This window comes from Ornithodoros turicata, chromosome 6 (genome assembly GCF_037126465.1).
Source record: "Ornithodoros turicata isolate Travis chromosome 6, ASM3712646v1, whole genome shotgun sequence".
NCBI lineage: Eukaryota > Metazoa > Arthropoda > Arachnida > Ixodida > Argasidae > Ornithodoros > Ornithodoros turicata.
This window is the reverse complement of record NC_088206.1, coordinates 5,143,579-5,167,579: the sequence shown is the minus strand read 5'-3', so window position 1 is coordinate 5,167,579 and position 24,001 is coordinate 5,143,579. Positions and strand designations below refer to the sequence as shown.

Sequence of the window (24,001 nt, the reverse complement as noted above, 5' to 3'; positions counted from 1 at the left end):
TACGGTTTCTTGCTGGTAATATTCGGCGATTTTTATTTAATCAAACGTAGCACTCGTAGGGCGGTACAAGGATTTTCCCAACGTTTTCGTCCCGCGAGGGGAGGGTGTATCACCCATATTTGCTGCTTTGCTGGCCTTTCTGGCAGGCATTTTGGGGAGCAGGTTCGGTGTGTGTGTGTGGGAGGGGCGGTGCTGGGAAAATCCCTGTTTGTGTATGCAAAGGAGGGGGGGGGGGAAGAGGAAGCCAGCAAGCTAATTGTACCACGTGTGCATTAATGACACTGCATACAATTTTTCTGCAGAAGGTTTGTCGGTCAACTACACCCTGTGTGAGCAAGCATTCTGAAGCATTTTGAAGGTTGTTGTACATCAGATAAAGCAGCATCCAAGTCCATGAGGCCATGTCATATGCTGAGGGTTCTTCCCTAGTATCCTCGTCGACCAGTATTCGTTTGTGACACTCGCGTTGCGTACGTTGTAACTCGGCACCGACTTGCCCAGTGGTCAGCCCCTCGCATTTTCTACACCGTTCACAGTAGGAGATCGCCTCGGCGATATCCCACGCAACGCGTACACCTTGGTGTTGAACAGTCTGTGGCGAAATGATTCTCTTGACAGCAGCGTCTCCATAGCTTACGCATTCCTACGTACAGGTACATAGCTTGGAATCGTCTCACGGTGATGAAGCTTGGAACCTCTCTGCGCCCGTTAACAGTAGGGTATTCTCTGAAGGACTCTCGATGAGGCTTTTATGACTCTTCCGCATCTGGAAAACACTTCGCCAAGATCGCAACCAGATAGTTCAGTTGGTAGATGAAGGACAGTGATGACTCTCATGAATGATGCCGAAGACACCAATTGTCTGCAGTGAACTAGCTGTTACAAAGAACCACACGGAACGAAGATTCTGAAGCATGGTGGCGGTTGCCACCGCTTCTAGCACTTGCTTGGTCATGTCTTGACGAAGTTACCCCGTCAACTACCTAGGGAATCCATCCCAAGGGGCTGGCCTACATCAAAGCCAGGGGACTGAAACACAAGAGGGATAATGAAAACAATGGCTGGGAATGGTTAGTTAGGAGTGGCTAGGAATGGAATGGTTAATTCTGTTTTTTGTTTTCAAATGTGGCCTCACCCAAACAGGTAAGGCCTTCCAAAAATTGCCTATAGGCTCATTGTGTTGTCCCCCTCCACGGTAATCTTTAGTAAAAGGCGAAAGATTAGTACGCGGATTTGAAGGGAGACCTGAGCATACCAAACACTTGGTCTCGAAAACACGTCTTTCAAAATGAGCATCCAGTCATTTGGGTGATATCTATACAGAAAACAGTACATTGTAGGTCCTTTCTGTAATACCACAAAAACGGAGTTGTAAAAACTCTGTAAAGTCTTGCTGGCGTGCCGTTTTTTTGTCAAAATCCTACTTGTTTTATGGAGTGTTCCAGTACATTTAGGAATTACTGTTACCGTACGCGCGCGCACGGAACACTGTTTCCCGATATGACTCTGGGATGGCGCCACTGGTTTACTCTTGACAAGGAGGGGGGATATGTTAAGAAAAAACAGAGCTGTCTCTGTTTACCTGCGTGAATGCTTGTTTGACTTGGGAATTAAAATAAAACCAATAAAATTTTATTGTAACTGCACTTGAACGCGGTTTAGCAGATTGCATCTTCACTTCGTCAGATAATTTTGACCAGGTGGCGCAGGCCTTCACCACTTTCCACTTTCACCGCTGTCTGCAAGAGGAGCACAACCTAATCACAGGGCGATAACAAAATCTGCGATTATCAAGTTTTGTTTACGTCGACGCGTGTTTCTTTATTACAGGAGGAAGGACTCATGGCCCCTTCCGCTACACCTTCATTCCGCGAACATGGCCGCCGATGGAAGTATCCAGAAAGTATCTGCTGTGGCAGTCACCCGACACCGGTAGCGCCAACGCTCTCGCTTCAGGAATTGTTGCATAATGTTAAACCCTGGGACTGTAACACGAAGGGACAGATGCAACACGAAGTCTCAAACACAACTGAAAACCTTACTTCACAGACCACAACAACGCAACTTATTTTGTCAACTGTGTGTTTTTCTGTCCCTCTGTTGTGTATATTACATTTGTGGTCTGTGAAGTAAAGTTTTCAGCTATGTTTGTGACTTCGTGTTGTGTTGTGTCCGTCGCTTCGTGTTCCCTAGTCTCGGGGGGTTTTACATTATGCCTCAACGTCACCAGCTCGCTTGCTTCTTAGCCATCTTTTCACTGTCAGGAATTCTGTCATAAATGTAGAACCAATTGCAACCCATTTTCACTCGCTGTTTGAAGAATACGCCACTATTCCAGGCCAGGCTATTTGTGGTCCACTAGGTGTAAATAAATGAATAAATGCACAAGACGTACCCATGCATATGAAACGGCGAACAAGCATCTCGCCAGAGCATCTCACAAGGCTCGTGCACAAATGTGTCCCATTCCCATCGCAACTCCGTGTGGACCATCCCAGGAAACGAAGTGGCTGCTGCCGTGGCCATGCCTCGCAAAGGAAGTCACTCAAACAACGCAGGGGCTCTCAGGTGCATCACCTATAACATGACAGACTCCTCCTCATCGGCTTACACCACCGAAATATCTTTCAGCATGGACAACAGGCTGCGCAATGCACGTCCGCCTCCTATTTTCGAAACCACCTTTATGTTAATTGTGTATCTCGCGCGACCTGGTTGGAATCACGAGACTATAAAGCACACATGCATTCGTATATGATAGGCAATCAGTCCAACACTTTACCTTTTACTTGCATTCTTTTTTCGTCTTTGCCATTTCAGCAACTTTCTTTCGATACGGTACGCAGACAGCACTCCCGCGCCGAAAGTGAAAGTTCGAAACGTCATATTGGTATCACGTGATTGGTGCCGCGTGATCGGCGCGCCCCGGATTCAGCGGCGGCGCACAAGCCTATTTTTGACGTCTGCTTCACACGCGTGTTTCGAACGTAATCCAATAGGAACTCCAAAAGTTCCTGCATCCATTTCACATCAAGCTGCCAAACTATCGCCATCGTATGTTGTCAAGCATTCAGGTGCATGTAAGGCGACAGAAAAAGTATAAAAAGTCAATTGCAAAGTTGTTTGGTACATTTGTTTTATCTTTCATACAAACACAAATCTCTTCTGCACAAAACTGTTTTGGGTTGCCAACTGGGGAGTGCGTGGGCTGCCATTCATAATCAAATCATTTTTTTTTAAATACTTCCGAGTGCCTTTATTTCATGAACATTCTTCAAATGCCGCACATTAATTCGTTTAATAAATTCGGAAATTTTGACACTTGTCATTAAGTGTTTTTATTACTATTATTCGTTATAGGTTTTTACAAAAAAAAAGCTGCCGTTTTTGCAGTTGAGTTACATGGCCAGGCAGACATCCTCACACAGACAGTATGCAACCTCTAGGTGACTCATTACCTAAAATTCACTAATTAACTCTTTAATGATAGGACTTAGGGTAAAAGAGAGCATCTGGTTTGCTCGCTTTCGCCTCATCTACATAGCAATGTTCGGCAATGAATATTTCAACACACACACTTGCTTTTAGGGTTTTTTAGAAGGTGGAATGACTTTCATCGATACTGTCTTCGAGAGGATGTCTGCAATGTCGTGTGACTCAACTGCAAAAACGGCATCTGTGCCGATCTCATTGCTTTTTTTATAAAAAAATCTGTAACGAATAAAAAGAAAACCTGTATGTTAAAAGAAAAAAAAAAAAAAACACTTGGTAACATTTTTCTTGTCACTAAAGAACATGCAACATACTCTATCACTACTAGTACTAAAGCGCAGCTGAGCCTTAGTACTGCATCGCAAGGTGGACATCACGTTTCATGGTTCCCACTAAATTTTGTAACAAAAATTCAAGGGCCTTTTAAGACTCAGCCATCATTTTGACTGAGGTGTAAGACATAGTTTATGGCCAGGGCTTCAATATTTCACAGAAATATTTATAAGCTACAAGTATCACCTATCACAGGGACTGCACAATAGTGATCTGTTCACAAAAAACTGATTAATATAACGGACGGCACTATAAATTTCTTGATACTGATTTCTATTGTAGAGAGTGCTAACTCCTGTGGTTTCAATGCTACAGCCCTGCCTCTCGGTAAGCAAAATTCATACCAGCAGCTCCATGAGAACAAGATGCAAAATTAATGGTTTTCCAGACAGTGAAAGTAGCATTTTCAAATTCAAGGGTTTCAAGGGCCAGTGGGAACCATGACATTCAATTGCAATTATAATAGATATTAGAACTGCTGATACAAATTAAAGTATCATACATGCATAAACTATATACAATTCTAGCTCAGGGTGAGGAAGTTAAATACTGTAGATGTTAGTAGCTGAACAAAGTTGAATAAACCACACATACTAACAAATTACTTGTATCAACATAGCTAGTTCACAAGCTTAGATGACAAACAATTTTAACAGTCTTACCAGATCGTAATCAAGCATTCAAAGAACAAAGCATGAAATTTCGTTATGCACTGCTAGAAAATAGGATGCTATTTTATTTACATAGTATGTGAGAAGTTACGTCATGCGGAGCACTTATAAATTTCATCAGCCTGCGCGAAATTTCTGGAACGAAAACTTCTGCAAGCATTACCAAGTGTCAAGTTTATCTTGTCAGCTAAATTGGATAATGCAAGTTAACATGTGTACTTAACCATCTCTAAGCATGCTGCTGTTTTACATGCAGCTTATTGTAAATTTCACTCATGTTAACATATAATGCCTACCAAACATTACAAGAATATCCAACTGCCAGATAATGTTGCATATACCTGCACACTCTTTTAAATACAAGTAGCACGCAGCTAATATTTGCCACATGAAATACATGGGGAAAACATGCTCTTTCCAAGAACAATTCAAGAGTCAGCCTTGTGTACCAAGAATCCGAAGACATTCTGGTGACCACAAATCTGGTGAAATTTTTGCATAATGGAGCAGCAGAAGCTAATGACAGCCATCTATATCATGATATAAAAAAGCTGACTACTAGTACTATACATTTCCAGCCCAGTAAAGCACTAACAATGTAATCTAATCAATCTATGTACATGCAATACTAATTCTGAAAACATTTGGCAAGTTAGGATATGTCCACGTTCCCCCGAAGGAGAACGACATTGGCAGGCACCATCCCTTCAGCCCTGGTGGAACGGACGGAATGTACACTCCAATACTCTTACAAAACCGTTACAAAGTATAAAATGTTCAGTATAAAAAGGTCATCCAAAAGTTTGTCCGCATCTAAAAGTGCAGACTTTTTGGTGAGACTTTTAAGTTCAGGAAGGTGCTCAAGAGCCTAAAAAGCTTCGGGACATCCCAGACGCGCTCAGAACATTCAAACTTCGGGTTATTTCATGATGGGACGTGAGAACTGGTTGCATTTGCTTTTGAAATGTAGTACCAGTACACCCAAAGAGGTCGGTCACTAGATATCACCTTCCATCACAAACAGAGGCAGTATTATATCTGTACCGCAGAACGTGAATGCCCAATTTGACACAGATCACCAGATATCAAACGTTTGAAAACCTTACGTCGACCAACTGAGGGCCGAAGTCTGGACAGCAACGCTTCTGCGGCTAAGATCTATACCAAGGTGCACCGTTAACGTTTTTACGTGTCATAATTTTCCTGATAATCGGCCGTTAGCTATCTCGATAGCTGGCCAACCTGATAGCTACAGGACAATCCAACAGCAGGAGTCACAGTATCAATAATAAAGCAAGAAAGTTTGATGTCCTACACTAGCATGCAACAAATATGTATTTATGTATATATATATATATATAAATAGAGTGTAAACACGCAGACATAAAATATTGTTGCATGTCACCGAGAAATAATGAGAGCCCTGCGGGGAGTTCTCAAAGGCCATTTGGAATTGATTCTGCAGGAAACATAAATGCATAACTCTTTCATTTTGTGCACTGGTGCCAGGATATCAAAGTAATCTGTGCGCATGCGTGAATGATGGCTTAAGAAAGAGATTAACAAAAATTGTCAAAGAACATCATTGTTGCCAGGGTCACTAAACAAGCCTTTCCAGCAACCGACGGCATTTCATTTCACGTGTGTCTATTGCTATTGCGAAGGCGTCAACAAAGATCCTTTGTGGCAAAGCTTACGCAGTGACCCTACATGACCTGAACAGCATTCCAAGGATTGTGTACAGAAGTATTTTTGTCAAAATTTTACGAATCCAACCAAGCGTCAAAGTTTCACAGAGGGATTCAACAGACCCATCTCAACAGCACCTTAATGACAACAAATCGAAAGTGTGACCATTCTGTACAAAATTCACATCGACTTTTCGTTCCTGTCCCTGCCCATGACACGACATCGAAAAGACCGGACCAAAAAGTTTGTTTGTTCATGCTCCATGTTCAGGGGGGCTCGTCTTGCTTTTTTTCCCTCCAGACCTGCGAGGTTACCTCCTGCCCGAGTCCTTCTACGGTGAGAAATCCGTCGGACAAATATTTCTGAACAGCGTTAAGAGAAAAAGAAACAAAACTGAAAGACCGCCTAGAAGTCCTCGGCGTCTCGGTAGCTGGGCTCGGTGGAGACAAAGTAGTCGTCGAAGAATCCGTAGAGGAACTCGAAGGTGGGGCGCTTCTCCGGGTCCCCTTCCCAGCAGTTGAGCATGATCCCGTAGACGGAATCCGGGCACTCGCAGTTGGGGGGCTTGGGCATCCTGTAGCCCCGGTCCACGTACTCAATCACCTGACGGTTGGGCATTGCTGCAAAACGCAGTCGATCAGCGGGGGGAGAAATTTAGGAACACGGGCACCAGGCGAATCGTGCCACAAAATACGGTACACGTAGGGCCTGAAGTTTTGGGGTTTAACCCGATTCTTCCCCGAACTTGCACCCCGAATTGAAGGTTGCCTCTTTAGGGTGAAACCCGATTTTTACCCGACAAGTTGCTCTCGCTGAGACGTCTGTAGGAATGCACTAACTTACTTGTTTGGCAGCAAATGCAGCTACATCACCGTTTGTACCAAACCGGTACAGTTAGTTTGAGTAACTGAGCCAGATCTCTCCCCGAATTTTGCGTACTGGAAGTTTTTTTCACCCGAATTCGCATGAATTTAGGGCGCACGCTTATTTACCCGATTTTTACCCCCCCACCCCACCCCAAATTAGAAAAAAATATTTCCCGAACACTTCAGGCTCTAAGTGTACGTAAGGCCCTCCGTTTTAGGGTAAAACACGTTTTTACCCCCTCGATTTGCATCATCGTCACTTTGGATAAAACTCAAAAAACAAAACAAAAAGGAACTCTGCAAAGTGCCAATTCAACCATCTATACAGGCACAGGAGAACAGTAAGCGTTGGACATTCAGCACAGCTGTTCAGCACCTATTGTCAATCTAAACGCGAGAAGCGCTTGGTCTTTTTATTTTCCACCCGATACCATCCAATTTTACCGTTTTATGGATCCCGAAATAGAACCCGATTTTTTACTCCCAGATTTTCAAAAAACGTAAAACCAGAAAAAACACAGGGCCCTAAGGATACATAGGGCCCGACTTTTTTCGGGTTACATTTCTCGGCAACATCGGGGGGATAAATACCGGGTTATAATTTTGCTTCAATAATTCGGGTAAGTAATTTCGGTGCTGTTGGGCTTCACTAGACGTCCAGCTCTAACATACAGACAGTATAATCAGAGTGTGACCATTATTACCTGGGTATGGAATCTGCCCATGGGTGATGAGCTCGTAAAGCAAGATGCCGTAGGACCACACGTCAGACTTTATGGAAAACTTCCCGTAGAGAGCCGCTTCGGGGGCCGTCCATTTAATGGGGAACTTTGCACCTACGCAAGCATATCACGAGGTAGGTCATTATGACAAACATCTTATTTATTTATTTCATCACACAAGCAATTAAGAGCAGAGGCTAAAAAGTCACAGGAGAGTTGACAAGGCCTCTACCCCCTACAGCAGCACATTAAGTAATCCCAATGTATGCAGCACTATGCACAATGATAAACAAGTACAGAAACGTCACTCAATCATCAATAATAATAATAAATAGCGAATGAAACAAAGACCAGCTTTGAATCTTACCCATGCTACAGCAATGTAACGTGCATATACAGTAGCAATGTAACGTTTATATAACGTTCGCGTACCTTGCCTTGCTGTGTACTCGGAGTCTTCTATGATGCGGGCCAGCCCAAAGTCCGCCACCTTGACAACGTTGTTGTCACCCACCAGAATGTTGCGAGCCGCAAGGTCACGATGGATCAGTTGCTCGCTTTCCAGGTAAGCCATGCCGTTCGCAATCTACACGCAGCAATTACAAAGTATTTGCATGTAATCAGACAGAGGTTGTCATTACAGTGATAGGTGAAAAAAAAACAACACTATTTTGATGATGATGATGAAGAGTGGGATGTTTTAAGGGGGCACGTGGGGACCAACAAACTTTTTGTTTCCTAATAGATTATGTTGAAAATTTGCGCAGTCGATAATGCCCCCAAAATGAATTAACTAGAAGAGAAATATAATGATACATCACAAACTTTTTAATACATTTTTTTTTTATCTTTGCATTTTGTGAAAGGCCTGCAGAGTTTGAAAAATGTGATGGGAAAACTGCTTGAACTTTGAGTGCATTCCCAAATGTATGGTTGAGGTCGCAACATTCTCAGTTTTTTTTTTTTCAATTTTTACAACGACAATGTTTGGTTTTCATTTTTGTGCGTGTGGTTGCAGCTGATGCATCTGGCATGGAAAAGTATGACAACAGCATAAATTATAAATTGATTTACGCGAAAAAAATGGAAATTCCACAACCTCGAGGAAGGTTCAGCGATTGTACGGAAACAAACTGCATCAAAATAGACAGAGTGGTTGTGGAAAATATCAATTTCATAACCGGAGCAACAGGTCGAGCGAAAAGTTGTTTTAAGAAAATGAAGTGCAAACTTTCACACTATTTTTAACTGCAAATTAGAAGGCTCCAGCACTACTGCCTTTTCTGTCCTTTTGTGCACAGGTTCTCTTGCACTTCTGGCTCTTTGTATGATGCACTTTGGCTGCTTTTGCCTTTGACCAAAAGTCAGTCAAAGCAGTAGACCCTTGTCGAATGCTTTTGATGGCTTGGATAGCCAGCTGAGGTGCACTTCATACGCTCTGCTCCCTCCTGTATGTGGTGATATCCACTGATCTGCAATTATGCTGCAATTCTGGGAGTTCAGAGTCGTCTTCATAGTTTGTGCAAGCCTGGTTCTTGGAACTAGGAAGATTCCCGGTTTTGAACCTTTTGGACATAACGTTTTACCGAGGATAGAGTCAAACGCTGCGACTTCGCAAAGCAGATACTCGTAAGAGTTCTGCCGTTCCTTGGGGTCGAGATCATGGGCGTACCGAGCGGGGGCGGGGGTCCCCGTCCCTCGTGGATCTCGAGAGGTCGTCATGATTATTCTCAGATGTCATATGAACCTCTCAACACCGACACAGTCCCAGCATATGTCCTCAGATAAAGAGGTGGAAAAGAGGGTTGCAAGGCTTGCACCATTCGTCCCGTCATCTGCTACGGAATATTTTGTGACACAGCTGCAGGATATTCCCCTCGGTTTGAAGAGCACCAATAGATGCGACGTACATAGCAGACGACATCACTGGTCCCGTCATCTGCTATGGAATATTTTGTGACACAGCTGCAGGATATTCCCCTCGATTAGAAGAGCACCAACAGACGCGATGTACGTAGCAGACGACACCATTGATCCCATCGTCTGCTACGGAAATACGGATTGTAACTAAATACGTTTACCTGTACCTGTAGGTTAGTTACTACCCAAAGCTGACCATGAGTAGTATAGTCCGGAAAGTCGACAAAAAGTTCTGAAAGTTTGGTAGTATGGGCAATTGAGAAGGGTGTGTTCCAGATTTTCCAATTTAAACGCGTGCATCTTCACATCCGTGCATTATGCTTTGAGACAACGTGTAAAACAGTTTTACAAAAAGGCCAGTTAATGGAACAAACCTGCGCAGCCATGTCTATGAGCGCAGGTAGCTTTAGGTTGCGCCCGTCCCTGTTACGGAGGTAGTCCAGAAGGGAACCATTGGTCATGTACTCTGTAACAATGTAGATGGGTTCTTCTTTAGAGCAGACGGCATACAGCGACACTAGCTTCTCGTGGCGAAGCTTCTTCATGATCGAGGCCTCTTGCAGGAATGCTGCCGGATCCATTGTGCCGGGTTTTAACGTTTTGATAGCTACTTCCGTCGTCCCTTTCCACAATCCTGCAAGAGATACGGCGTAGTTGACTCGTGCACTCTGCATTTTCAATGCTTTCATTCACTCGCACACTTCAGATAGAGCAAATTTCGAACTGTGCACTTTCCCGTCAAATACTCGAGTACCCAAATGGGACTGCAGTCAATATATGTATTTTTACATTGTTTTCTCCGCCTGCAGTTAGTAATCATTCTATCTCACAATATGTGATTGGCTTTTAAGTATTACATGATTAAGTAAAGTGTAGAGCTGTGCGAATGTTTCGAAATTTTGTCCATCTTTAATTGTCCATCTGCCGCATTACGACGGTGCATTGTTCGAGAAAACTCAACCGAGACTAAAAGAAAAAAAATTGGCAGAAGGCTAATAAAACCAGCACATCAAACTTTGTAGATAGGTAGAATACTCACCATACCAAACTTCTCCAAAGTTCCCACTGCCCAGCTTGCGCATGAGCTGCACAGAATTGCGGGGAATCTCCCATTCGTCCCTCGTCTCGGGCGAGAGGTCCCACAGCATCGGCTTTGGCTTCGGACACGAGAGAGTCAGTTTGTGGCACAGCCCGTTAGCTCCCTCTACGTGTCGTGGATAAAAAAAAAACTTTCACTTTATTTTTTTTTTCTTTTCCTCCCGTAATACTGCCAGAGTTTTTCAAGCTCTACTGACCCATGTAGTAGGAAACTAACTCCTGCAACATCGTGAACGTCTTCTTTGTCGTGACGAAGTACCCGCCATTGTCCATGGTCTTAATCTTGTAGTGCTTCACGTGGTCCCCTTTGGTCTGTTCGAAGTCTCGGATCGACAGTGAGTAGGCTCCTGAGGGTACATAACTTAATCTTAACATAGCATAACTAGGGCCTGACTTTTTAGGGTTAAACCCGTATCCGCCCGATATTTACCCCCCGAACGAAATCAGTAAAATTTGGGTTTAACCCGAATCTACCCGAAAACATCCGGGTCGCGTGGCACACTCATAAGCGTGCATTAAAATAAAGTTTGATAACATTGCTAAACATTAGTTCCATGTTAAGACAAATTTTTATTAAACAAAAAAAAATCACCCGAATACACCCGAATTCCTGATGACAGAATATGCCATAACAGGATTTAACCCGAATACACCCGAATTTTCAAATGAAAAATATCACCCGATATTTACCCCCCGAATTTGGCCAAAAATAAAACCCGAAAAAGTCAGGCCCTAAACATAACGTAACTCCTACAAGAGTGAACACAGCAGAGGATTGTGCTTGCAACTTTTAAAAAATGGTGAAATGAGACATTAATGAGACATTGTAGTGGAGACACGTCGCTTCAAACCTCCAATGTTTAAAGCTTCCAGCATTTCAAACTGCCTCCAGGTGTTTCCAAATTGCAGTGTTTCAAATTTCAAACTTTGTTACAAACTGCTGCATTCATCGAGACTTTTCAATGAATTCCGTTTGCACATGTGTGGTCTTTATATCTGTCCTAAAGCAATACGAGAGGAAATTTTATTGCTCAACATTATCTATCAGTTTTTACTTAATCTGCAGCTTCCCACCAATCATCTTGAAGCGGAGGGCTTGACAACAGACTCTGTATTCTATGTGACTGCCGTAAACTTTTTCGTCTAACGTGTGTGACTCAATATGCTCACCGCTGGTCTGTTCGCTGTTGCGGATGAGGAATGTTCCACGCGGATTGGAAGCCATCAGGAGCATCTTCTCTGCATCCTTCCGCGACACTTTGCCAAAGAACCAGCTGCAGTATTACAAGCAGTAGACGTTAGATATGATGAAAATTTTAAAAAGCCCAATAATGGATGCCGTTGTTTTTATAAGCAAAATGATGTGACAGTTATTGAATCTAAGGGAGGAAAAAATGTCGAATACCGAATTGAATATCGAACAGTCATGCAAAGCTTACAATACACGCTTTTTGCACCAAAAGTTTGAAAATTTCTAGCTCATGGCTTTAGTGTAATTTTTCTAGCATTAACTGTCACAGGAGACACATGTAATTCTTTTGTGGGAAGCCCCTAATCTTTAATGTTACATGATAGTGTTTCCTCCTTTTCAGATGAGTACATACTGGGGTAATTATCTTGATTTGAAAATCTGCTCTCAGGCAGTGGCATGTTACACAGATGAGGCTGCAATTGTTTCTGAACATCTATAGGTCACTTGTGAAACAAACAAATTGGCGTCCTGCCTCAGCTTTGCCGGGAATGTCTTTTAGCTTATTTACTGGAGTACGTGTGTATGTATTTCCTGGCAAAGTTATGTTGGTTAAATTTTGAACGCAAGGGTCATCTTTAAGGCATCCTTCCTGTTCCTGGGCTGTAGGCATTATTTAAGAGTCTTAAATTTTTAAAGAAATCCCCCACTGGCACTGTTAAACTGCACACGAAAGGGACACCGCCCCTTCTTCAGGCGAAGTATGCACAATAAGCTTGGGCCAATGTTATCTTAAGCTAAACTACAATCCGTCCGTCCGTGTTGGTCCTGCAGCACTGCCAATTTCATAAAGCACGATTCAATTTTGTAAAGCAGGCTTCACCTCATGCAGGGAAGCATCAGGTGAAGCCCACTTTCGGGGGGTGTCGTTCATTTTCGGCGACTGGTCGAATATTCGGAAAACCGAATATTGGGTATTCGATTCGCGAATCCAATACTTCGAGTGATTGGCATTCGATTTGAATTCGAGAACTCGAATATTTGCACACCCCTACAAGTAAATGAGCTACAAGTAACTATTTATCACCTCTGGTGAAACTGTAAAATGTAACTATAATTAGGTTGTGCTATACTTCTGCCAGGTGTTTGCACGCTCTGAACACTTTTTCTCACTGTAAAGATCATAGAAACACTCCGTTGATCACATCCGTTAAACGACTATTCAGCGTGGGAAGGAATGTGTTTGGATTGAAGCGATGAAAGCATACAGATGCCAAACTTTGCAAAAGTAACTTTAGAAGTAACTTGCCCGTTAACTGATAACCCCACCACCCCATTACCAGGCATACACTTCTAGCTTCTAAAAAATAACATTTTCTGTTCTATTATATATTTGCTAATATCTATATTTGATACATTTTATAAGCATGCCTCCGCAGTGATGTTACAAACATATACTACGTATCAAGATATGTAACACAACTAAACAAACATGTGTCAATGGTATTTTAATAAAACAGGTGCATATTTTCGACTCACTCTTCGCTCTCTACTGTCTTCTCAAAGGCAACGTAATTCCTGGGAATGTACCCTGTCTGTTGGGTTGTCAGCTGTTTGGCATGCCACCAGTCTGGGTCACTACGCATTGGAAAACGTGTAAGATTTTCAATTACGATAAGGACAGACAGAGTTAGAAAGTTACAGATGCGATACGTGGAACGGTAATGCGTGGGCTAGAAAAAGGAAGCTGGTCAGCAGGAGGAAATAAATTGAAAGCGCACTCACTTATCATTAAGAATTTGTAGTCTGTCTCCCTTATTGAAGCTGAGATCACCGTTGTCCCTGGCTTTGTACGTGTACAAGGCTATCACAACTTTGGCTGAAAATGTGAAAAAAAGGAATGACATCCTTTAGAATAGCCTTCAATGTGCCAAACCAGTAAAAGCTCTCAGATTTCCTTTAGTTCCTCTTATAATTACTAATTCTGCCATGCTGTGGGTTTCTCAAAAAACACCTTGGTTTCCACCCTTTTTGACACTTCGCACAAGAAAAGGCAGTAATTTTATTTTTTAAAAAAATAAAACTTCAAGACATCCCAAAAGAAGTACTAAATATGATCCAAGAACATTTTTCGTGACATATTTTGAATTGTAAGATACTTCACATACTGGTTATCTACGACAGAGAGAAAGATAGAGAGAGAGTGAAAACTCCAACTGGGTCCTATTAAAAACCACATAAAACAAAATTTATTCGCAACTGTTTCTACAGCGCATACTGGGGCTTTCATTGCATTCGAGGCATATACTGTAAAATTTGCCAATTACTCTTTGAGCACTATTTCATTAAGTTTTTTATTACTGCTTATTTTTGTGTTTATTATTATTAGTAATAGTAGCAGCAGTACTTCAGTCTCTATCAGATCGCGATCTCCATCGCGAGCCTCTATCAAAATATTCCTATACACAACAGGCATCGCGAGCCTCTATCAAAACTATTCCTATACACACGTGATATTCCTATATCTGTTCCTATAACTATTCCTGTATCTGTTCTTATACACACCTGGCATTCCAGACTTGACTGGACCCACTGCATCGTGAGCTGGGATGTTTGTAGCGCTGACGAGAGGTGCACCAGTGGGAGCCTTGGTGTAGCGGGTGTCCTGGTGACGAGGTATACCCCCATTGCCACCTGCATCCCCCGCACCGCCCTTGTCGTGCAGCTCCTCACCGACACCCTCGCGAGCCTCACGTTCCCTGTTGAGGCAATGGACGTTGCCCATCTTGCTTGGATGCTACAAACATTGTTCACTGGTTAGGTAACAGTATGCGCCCATTTCCCATTTGGATGGATGAATAGTGGCGCCCCCTGGTCGGCCTCCTTGTAATGAGGGTCTAGTCCAAGACCTACTAGATTATAATGACCATGTCATAGGCACCCCTTCCCAGCACCACATTTGGAAGCTAGCGGTGGCGCTACTCATCGACCCGATTATCGCTTCCTCAATTTCTGCAATACTTTGTACTTCAGCTTACCTTAGTATTTCTGTACAAGTGGTGCACGTCCCACGGGAGATGCTTCTTTCTAAAGTTGATTATCATCATCATTCTACGCGTTTTCATAAGAACTGTTGCCGTCGTCTGCTACGGTAGTCGTACGTCCGCTTCTGCGCGTCCAAAATTCAAATTTCCATTGTCCAATCATGACGTAGATCTCGCGGGCCGATGAGTAGCACCCCTGGCGCATCGTGCAGACGGGGTTGCCGATTATGACATGGCCGTTATAATGTAGTAGGTCGTAGTCCAGTCACAAGGAAAAGGTTCTCAGACGGACAGGCAAAAGAAGAAAGACAAAAGAAGAAAGACAGAGTAATGCTACATTGCCAACATCTTTTCAAAACAGCTCTGTCTGAAATGTTGAATGCTGGACTTGAGCTTGTAGCCGATAATACACGCACATACTAAAGCAGAAACTAAAGGAGGAACACAGCGCACTGCTTATCTTAAAGTATCACAGAACACAGTGCAAGCACGCTAATGTCTCTTGTGCTAATACCTGAAACTTCTCTGTGCGCATAAAGCATTAATCCGCAACCTTTAGCTAGTGGTATGTGTAGGCTGACTGGTATGGTACAGGTTTTTAAGGATTGACCTCTAGTGCAAGAAACCGTAATCTCAGTTCAAACGCTAATTAAAAAATTGTGAAAATGGCCTTCTGAGATGCCAGCAACAATAGAACAGCTTTTTGAAGATCGTTGAAGCTGACGAACAAAAAAAAAAGTATATGTATATCGTAATACCTGTTTATGGGCAGGCTATAGAGTTGGTGGAAGTTGTTGGTCCATGCTGCAGTTGCCTGGAATGTTGCTCCCAAGGATAGGAACCTGCAAATCACATGAAGTAAGCCTCAGTTAAGTGGGAAATATAACTTAACGTTGAGAGTAGGGTTAGTTGGCTGGAATGCATGGCACAAAATTGAGCAAAAGGAACAGACGACAACACAGCCTGTTCTGTCGTCCTGTCCTACCGAGCGTGTCCTTTGTTCCTTTCACTTAACGTCGTGCCACGAAAATATTACACGGGAAGCTGCTAGGATGGAGGCAATGAAATATTACGTCTGGTGCTTCTTCTGCACTGTAATGCAAAAAAAAAAAAAATCAAACGTCAGACGGCAAAATGTAAGAGTGTCTCGTCATCTACAGCTGAGGGCCATATCGAGCCGACAAACTCTGATGCCTGTGAAGAATGATGATAGGTCGGTGACAGAACAGGTTGAGATAAGTAGTTTTTGCAAGAACTGGAGTTATGAGTAGCAGTTTCTCCAACAATTCTAAACCCACATAGAAAATAAACGCCAAACTTCTCCTCTTTAGTTGTATTTCAGCGTACACAATGGCTCCTCCGGCTGGACACCAGGCTCAACCCCACGCAAATTGTGTGTCCGACACACCGCTGAAAATTTGTGTGTTCAAAAAGCAGGATCCCATAGAGCTTGCAGTTATCAAAGTTCCCATCAAATCCCACTTACAAAAAAACACTGTTGGCCACTGTTCATACAAAAATTTGTTATGGAAACAAAAATTTGTTATGGAAACAAAAAACTTGATTCAGTAATATGTTTCACTGGGTCTTATCGATATCACACAAATTGCAGTTTGGATGGTGTACCAGGAGGCAGATCCAGGGTTTTTCTGGGGGGGTCCTGTCCAGGACAGCATGCACATACACTGAATGACACCAACTGAAGCACTCGCTGATAACAGAAACCGAAGGGATGTAGTAGTCAGGACGTCCGGACCCCCCACCTAGATCCCCCTGTGGGTCCAACCCAAAGTCTACAAACGAGAAGCAACAAACGGTGGTCACAGTGAAAGATGAAAACGCCGTACGGAGATAGGTAGCAACGAAAATTTATGTGATGCACTCAATAGTAGCACGCGTCTCCCTTTCATTTTAGGAGCATAATCAATTTGTGACACTATACAACACTTTTTAGGCTTAGAAAATGTCACAATTGCAAGCCTGCAGCCACTAGAAGTTGTTCCGTGCGCTGTATCAAACTTCTGCAGGACGCGCAAATGCAGTAACACAAACACCTACACGTTAGCAGTAGCCGAATGCTACACAGAAGCAGCCAAATGCAAATGTCACCACACAACGGGGCGCTTATCAGTAAGCACCGTTATAAACAAGCTGTTCCGCGAAAAGCGGAAACAGGTGTGCATCTAGCCGTATTAAGCGTAATTACCCCAAACACATATTCCAATTTGGACATCTGAGCATGTAACTGTAATCGACAACGGCCAAGCTATTAAGCGGAGGAAGGAACAAACTTCGAATTGTCAAACTTCGAACGCAACGGATACATGATACATCCCGTACAGAAAAGTTAGTCGCTTTAGCTACAGAATCCACTTTTACAGGTCGCCGTAACCTCAAAATCTATATTGTTCGAATTGAATTGATCGAATTGAAAAACACTCTGATGACCGCTTGTAGCACTAGACAAAGTTTGTTTGGGCAATGGGATAAACGGATGCAAGCGATCATCGGACTGATTGAAACGGAGCTCACCATCACTCGTCTTTCCAGTTCATCGACGACATACTCCGCTAGGTTAAGTGACGGGTTGCTGTGACTAACTATTACATAAATACTACTTTATTGGGCTAAAAAATTACATATGAAGTAAAGTCGACATCTTGCAGGGCATCGACACATCGATCACGTGGTAAAGCAAAGCTCACCCGACTTCAAGTAAAGCTCAAATACGCCCGTAAAAGAGTCAGTATAGAAATTTGGCAGTGATTTCAGTATTAATAAATATCATCCGAAATAAACGCAGAAGAAAACGTTTGCAACCCAACTTTTCTTTTCGCAAACCAGATGGCGGAGAGAGCTCACTGTTTTTAGTTTTGATTTTATATTTGGCAAAGGGCTAACTTATTTAATGCAGTTTCCTCATGCGTTCAAGGACTACGATGCCGGCAACTCCAGCCGACGAGGTGGTTCACAAAGACTGCTGAGCTTGCATCCTATGTGACCCAATACAATTGATCCGTATCTAGCACAAGGATTGGTGTCATTTGCGCCTGGATCAAATTTGTCCTTCGCCGCCACAAGCGACCAAATAATATGTGGCTCTACGGCTTCTTCCGTTGACAGGTAAAGCAGGTAAAGCGTGAGCATGCGTTATTTGGTGCGCAACTAGTGGTGCGCGCAGGTCCCCATGCTTTGCTTTGCGTTCCCAGACGCGCGACTGATTAGCAATCGGAGACAAACATCCTTGATAGTAGACCCGATGGAGAACACATCGCGCGTTCAGGTATCATATTTTAAGTGGCCCACATTCTCCGCAGATCTCCCAGAAAACACTCGCGTTTACCGAATGCCAATCACTCTGGTCAGTCGAAATTCTCGTGAGTATATATGGATGGGTTTTTCTATGGGTTTCATTGCCTTACACCTTTGCGGAGAAATCGAAATCGCCTGGCCTTGAAGACACGGGAGTTTTTATAGCGATCCGGTTTTCCGGATCACCGCAGGTTGTTTATGCGCAGAGACAGAAAATAATAACATGGATAAAGCTAGAGGTGCTAATGCTTTGTACAACCACCCTCTGTTGTAGCACCAATTTGTCTGAAAAGGTCGTCAGAAGATGTCTTCAGGTCCGGGACTTACGGAGCGGATCAGTGACACGGTGTATTCGTACCTGAAGGAAGCAATATTCGATAGGGTATCCGACCTGGACTACTTTAACTGGCTTGTTTGGTTGTTTACGCCTGTAGTGGTAAGCATATGTTACGCCATCCTACTGTGTAGTGTTGGAAAAAAAAGCTCGCGCCTAAAATAATTCACGGCTGGCTTCCAGGTGGCTTTTATTTTGCCCCTCCTTATCATCTTCCTGTTGTACATTTCCATTTTGTTCCTGCACCTGTACCGGCACCGGCTGCGTCTGAGAGATGCCTACGCTAGGGACTTTTGGGACGGTGCCCGGTACACGCTGGCTCTCCTATGGAGTGGTCATGCCTGGATATGGCACGGTAGGTAGCACGTAGGCAGCACATAGGCCACAGAAAGCATTGCGGTGCTTTTATAAGCTTATTTTTTTTAGGTTACGAGGTGCAAGGTATGGAGAACATTCCAAGTGACGGTGGCGCCCTCTTGGTTTACTACCACGGTGCAATTCCCATAGACTACTATTACCTGGTGGCTGCGGTTATCCTACACAAGCAAAGGTTGATAAGGGCCGTGGGCGACAGGTTCCTCTTCATGGTGCCAGGTACGTTACGTCCGTACTGTACGCGCCCTCTTTATCGCAACACGCGCCTTCAGGTGAAAGGAAATATATTTACCGGGCGAATAAAACATACTGAGGCATATTGTTTCGGAGCACAACGCGTTGGCATACATAGGGGATGTTCAAGAAGCATCCAGACTGGATTCGCATAAAAAGCGAGAGTTACAATTTGAAGCTTAGTCGTAATCAATGTAAAATCCCACATATAGCCCAGCTCTGTCTGATACATTTTTTGAAAACATATCCTTAAGAAATAATAATAATAATAATAATAATAATAATAATAATAACTTTATTTGGCACGGTATATCTATCTATATATATCTATATGTATAAATAGCCGCATCACATCCATTTGAGTCTCTGGAACATCCTGAAAATTTTTCTTTCTTGTCAAGTACACTTCAATTTTTCGAAACAGCAGCAAGAACAAAAGCTTGAAGTCATGAAGGCAGCTCTAAAGTGATGCGAATATAAAATGTAATTGAAAGGAAATTTGTTTAAACATGTTCGGGAGATTTAAGTGGATGTGACGTGGGAAGTCTTCACCATTTCCTAATAGTTTTTTTTTGTCTAAAGACTATTTTAAAAATCCTGAGTATATGCAATTTTTTTCCTTGTTCTTGGTTAGAAAGCAATGCACCAAATGCATTTTTGACAAATTTGAGCATTCTGTTAGAGATCACAGTAAGACAATGTCGCCTTCATTCACGAGCACATAACAAAGAAGGCCTTGGGCACTGCTGTAGGAAGAGATATGGAAGATTTGTGGATTTCATGTGCCTGGCACGGCTTTAATGCTGAATCTATGTATTTCGCGCTGTGAAGGACTGGACAGGGGCTGAACGCCCCACCGAAAACATTGAAAACATTCAGTTCCGACTGGGCCCAGAACCTAACCATGCAAAAAAAGGAAGAGAAAGCTCTCGCACCTGGACACCTGAAAATATGGCAAAATATGCACTATGCATGTATTCTCATGCAACAACAACAACTTTACAACAACTACTCAATCACGAAGTAGTTATAGTTAAACTACTGTAGAAGCCGTTAGTGGCCATCACTGCTGAGCTCACCTCTGTAAATAATGCAACTCTATCACATTTTTTTAAAATTGTTTTCAGGCTTCAAAATTCTCACGGACGTCTTCAAGGTGTCACCAGGATCAATTCAGAGTTGCTCTCAGGTGCTAAAAGATGGCAACCTGCTGGCCATCGCTCCCGGTGGAGTGCTCGAGGCGCAGTTTGGAGATGAAAATTATCAACTTATGTGGAAGAAACGCATGGGTTTCGCCAAAGCAGCGATCGACGCGCAGGCCCCCATCATCCCGGTGTTCACCCAAAACGTCCGTGAAGCCTTTCGTTCTCTTTCCTACGGGAGAGGATTTTTAAAGAAGATCTACGACAAGACCAGGCTCCCCATTGTACCGATCTATGGGGGATTTCCTGTTAAATTAAGGTTAGTATCAGGGTTTTGCAGCATGCGAGTGGAACGAAAAAGCAAAAAATTTTGGTGGTGATCATTTCAGTTTCGTGAAATTGAAACGCTTAACGGCACACTCTCCCTTTGGCGCCTCCACTAGATCTGTGTCTGAGCATCAGAAAATCAAGGGGGCACAAAATAATAGGGTTCTACAGTATATGTTTTCTTGAGACATTCATTTTATGCAGTAGATGCACTTGCACAGGAGACAGTTTGAAGTTTCAGCTATGAGCCACAGACAACAGTGGACAGCACAATTCTTAGGACGTTTATCTGTTAACAGGACCGTGATAGGCAAACCAATTCCATTTGATCCTGCCATGACTCCAGCTGAACTTGCTCAAAAGGTAAGACCCAATTCATTGCAATGAAGCTGATACCAGATATGATACGATACGAAAAATAATATTATCGCTGGAGCCCAGATTTTCATGCGGATGCATTTTTTTCCCCCCCGATATAGCTTTGTCCCTGAACACTATATATACGGTTTTAGTGTTGGTTTGGGACCGATTGGAAAGGTTCTATACTGCATAAAAATGCATGTTTTGCACCTTATGGCATATTTTGCCATGAATTCACATGGCCAGGTGTGTGATCACCAGCATAGCCAGAGCCGCTTTTTCCCTTCTCTTTTTTGTGGAAGTCTTTGCTGGTTTCGTGAAAGCATCGTGTTTTTTTCATGAAAATTAGGGCTGTGCGAATATTTGAAATTTCGAACATGATACAAGTATCTGATGCTATTCGCAACCTATTTTCAGTATTAGAAATTTTCGAATATTTCTCGAATGGTACTGAAGTGAAAGTATATCATTCTGCAAGTTGGCTTTGCCTCATTATATCCAAGAGTTATGCGAAGCCGACTTCACGTTACCGCCGTTCTTTTTTGTCTAAGGCTCCGTTCTGCAAGTCGGCTTCAGCGCATTACACCGGAGCGTGAGGTGAAGCCCGCTTTACAGTGCTTCCAATATTCTGTTACTAAAGTCTACAGATTTTGTGAGCTCACGGTCAACGCTGTACTCTGGGCATTGCAGGTTCCAGTAAATGTGCTCCCAACTTCCAACAATGTAAACATGCACACAAAGCAGGCGCTGCATGGAACATGTTGACTAACTCTCAATGCAGTTCATTCCACTAATGCAGTATACCATACACAACACAGAGGTACCCTTCTCTCACGACATGTTATGCTAGGTGAAAAGGCTCACATGTTTGGAGCAGAACATCATCTCATGAGCACACCACCACAAAATATTGCACCATGAGGTATTCGAAATTATTTGAGCTTGGGCCTCTGATTATTTGGATTAGATTCGCACTGTAAGTGAAATATCCGTAAACTATTCGCACTGGAAATTTTGCTACTCGCACAGCTCTAGTGATTGTGTTTGTTCAGTGATCGTTCCTTGTGGTCCGCGTTATTTTACTACACGATCCCAAATGAAGTGCTCAAATTTTGTCGAATGGGCTTTCGATGCAGTGTTTTTCTTAACAATAACAAGGGAAAACATTGCATAGACCTCCCCGAATGTGACCAAAATGAGCCCAAAACCAAACCACAGTAATACAAGTTTGAATTGGCCTACAACATGATAAGATAACAGGAGCACTTCTCTTTTTCGCCTGTCGTCACTCTGCTATAACCAATCTCTAATGCACCTCAGTTTATTGCATAGGAACATAAATTTCGGAGGCCTAATGAACGATTATGTTAATTCGCTCCGAGCAGATGTGACATCACGGAAATTGGCTCAGATCCGCCCACTCTGTGTTTGAATATTTGCTCGGGGTCACATCTGAGGCAGCTCGTCAGATCCTTCCCACAATTCCTCAGCTAGAAGACGGTGGCTATTTCAAAATTTTGAAATGTTTTTTTTTGTCTAGACCGTCTTACCATCCAAATCAGATTGTGGAATCAGTCACAAGTGCTTCAATTTTGCCCCTGGAGTTAAGAAAAAAAAAAATGTAGAAAATCACTAGGAATGAAACATACTGGATAACTTTCATGCAGTCACTCCTCCGCAGGTCTAACTCAAGGTCTAACTCAACTGCTCACGCGCGCTCCACCTGCATAATGCTATTTTGTGTCCGAAGTTACTTGGAGGTAACTCGTTCTATTTTTTTTATGTAACTCAGTAACTGCGAGTTACGTTTGAGGCTGAAGAACTTAGTTATTAACTTTGTTATACATTCTGCACACGGTAACTTAACTTGTAACTAGTTCTCTTTGACGGGTAACTTCTCAATCTATGCTCAGAACAAAATACAGAAGCCGACACTGAGGATTTTTGTTTAAGTTTAATTTGTATTTTGTAATTTGGTATTTGTAATTTTGTATTATTTGTATTTGTAATTTTGTTTGTAATTTGTATTAATTTTAATTTGTATTCGTTTTATTGTACAAATTAAACTTAAACAAAAATCTTCAGTATTGGCTTCTGTATTTTGTTTATGTGATCTACAGGACTTGACTCCCCTCTTCGTATACGCTTCTATGCTCAGAAGTGAATTAGTGAAAGTGAAAGTAGCAAAAATGAAATTCTGGATTCTGTCACCATTACAGGCTGCTGAAGCGGTTGAAGCGCTGATCCAGCGGCACCAGCGAATACCGGGCAGCATCCTGAGAGCGCTGCTCGACAGGTTCTACGAGAGGCCCAAGGTTCCGTAGCGACGCTTCCCCCGTGACGGTTTACAGCCTTTTTGCATACCACAGAGGGTTTTTAGGATGTACATACTATTCATAATTATTTTGGGACAGCGCCACCTGGGTGATGGAATAACTCCCGTTGTTGTCATGTGATCATTATTTATATATACACATACATTTTTATAAATGGGGAGCTTGCTGCACTTTTGGAAGGTGCAGGTCTAGGTTCTTTTTTGTTTCAGCTTTTGTTTGCTGTACCATGTTGGACATATTTTGGTTTTAGACACTTTATACCATGTTTTCCGAGTATGCTTTTGCAATAAAAAAAGCAGAAAGTTGCGTGCACCCTTATTGTATCCTTTGGCCAAGCACTGGTTGGCAGACGATACTCTGTGTCATAATGGTGAGTTGGGACTAGTGGTACAGCTTCGGACAAAAGCTTACAGAACACACCACAGACGTGTTTCTTCGTTGAAGCCCGCTGCTAGCTATCGGGGGAAAAGAACAAATAAACGGGCGATCGGCTATTCTATCCATCTCTCAATATGTGTCCCCCCTCCCTTTTGCTGCTAGGGTGTTGCTCGAACGGA

The 24,001-nt window shown here is 42.9% G+C and overlaps 2 protein-coding genes, 1 long non-coding RNA gene and 1 other non-coding gene across 8 annotated transcripts; 1 reads left to right on the top strand and 3 right to left on the bottom strand.

Moving 5' to 3' along the window:
• On the bottom strand, positions 1 to 2,898 carry LOC135398930 (uncharacterized). 2 transcript variants are annotated; one of them, XR_010424152.1, is made up of 3 exons: positions 2,783 to 2,898; positions 2,396 to 2,577; positions 1 to 1,029 (listed from the first exon to the last, which is right to left on the bottom strand). It is a non-coding gene; the product is annotated as an uncharacterized LOC135398930 (long non-coding RNA). The 2 variants fall into 2 exon arrangements; XR_010424151.1 differs by lacking the exon at positions 2,783 to 2,898 and having other exon boundaries at positions 2,396 to 2,669.
• Positions 1,133 to 1,253, bottom strand: LOC135399354 (U5 spliceosomal RNA). The gene has a single exon (XR_010424244.1). It is a non-coding gene; the product is annotated as a U5 spliceosomal RNA (small nuclear RNA).
• A 209-nt stretch (positions 2,899 to 3,107) lies between the features above and the next one.
• Positions 3,108 to 17,713, bottom strand: LOC135398928 (tyrosine-protein kinase SRK3-like). Of its 2 annotated transcripts, none has more exons than XM_064630497.1 (12): positions 17,557 to 17,713; positions 15,783 to 15,866; positions 14,546 to 14,777; positions 13,766 to 13,859; positions 13,520 to 13,618; positions 11,962 to 12,065; positions 10,989 to 11,138; positions 10,733 to 10,897; positions 10,068 to 10,327; positions 8,206 to 8,359; positions 7,756 to 7,887; positions 3,108 to 6,805 (listed from the first exon to the last, which is right to left on the bottom strand). In XM_064630497.1, the coding sequence occupies exons 3-12, from the start codon at positions 14,763 to 14,765 to the stop codon at positions 6,591 to 6,593; spliced, it is 1,593 nt and encodes a 530-aa protein (XP_064486567.1). In that variant the 5' UTR covers positions 14,766 to 14,777; positions 15,783 to 15,866; positions 17,557 to 17,713; the 3' UTR covers positions 3,108 to 6,590. The 2 variants fall into 2 exon arrangements, with proteins under 2 accessions (XP_064486567.1, XP_064486568.1); XM_064630498.1 differs by lacking the exon at positions 17,557 to 17,713 and adding an exon at positions 17,083 to 17,159.
• Positions 17,714 to 17,893: 180 nt separating this feature from the next.
• Positions 17,894 to 23,756, top strand: LOC135398929 (DGAT1/2-independent enzyme synthesizing storage lipids-like). Of its 3 annotated transcripts, none has more exons than XM_064630501.1 (7): positions 17,894 to 18,156; positions 18,611 to 18,772; positions 18,854 to 19,025; positions 19,097 to 19,264; positions 20,407 to 20,740; positions 21,048 to 21,111; positions 23,328 to 23,756. In XM_064630501.1, exons 2-7 carry the CDS (start codon positions 18,641 to 18,643, stop codon positions 23,430 to 23,432), a joined length of 975 nt encoding a protein of 324 aa, XP_064486571.1. In that variant the 5' UTR covers positions 17,894 to 18,156; positions 18,611 to 18,640; the 3' UTR covers positions 23,433 to 23,756. The 3 variants fall into 3 exon arrangements, with proteins under 3 accessions (XP_064486571.1, XP_064486569.1, XP_064486570.1); XM_064630499.1 differs by having other exon boundaries at positions 17,895 to 18,147; XM_064630500.1 differs by lacking the exon at positions 17,894 to 18,156 and adding an exon at positions 18,196 to 18,401.
• Positions 23,757 to 24,001: the final 245 nt, after the last annotated feature.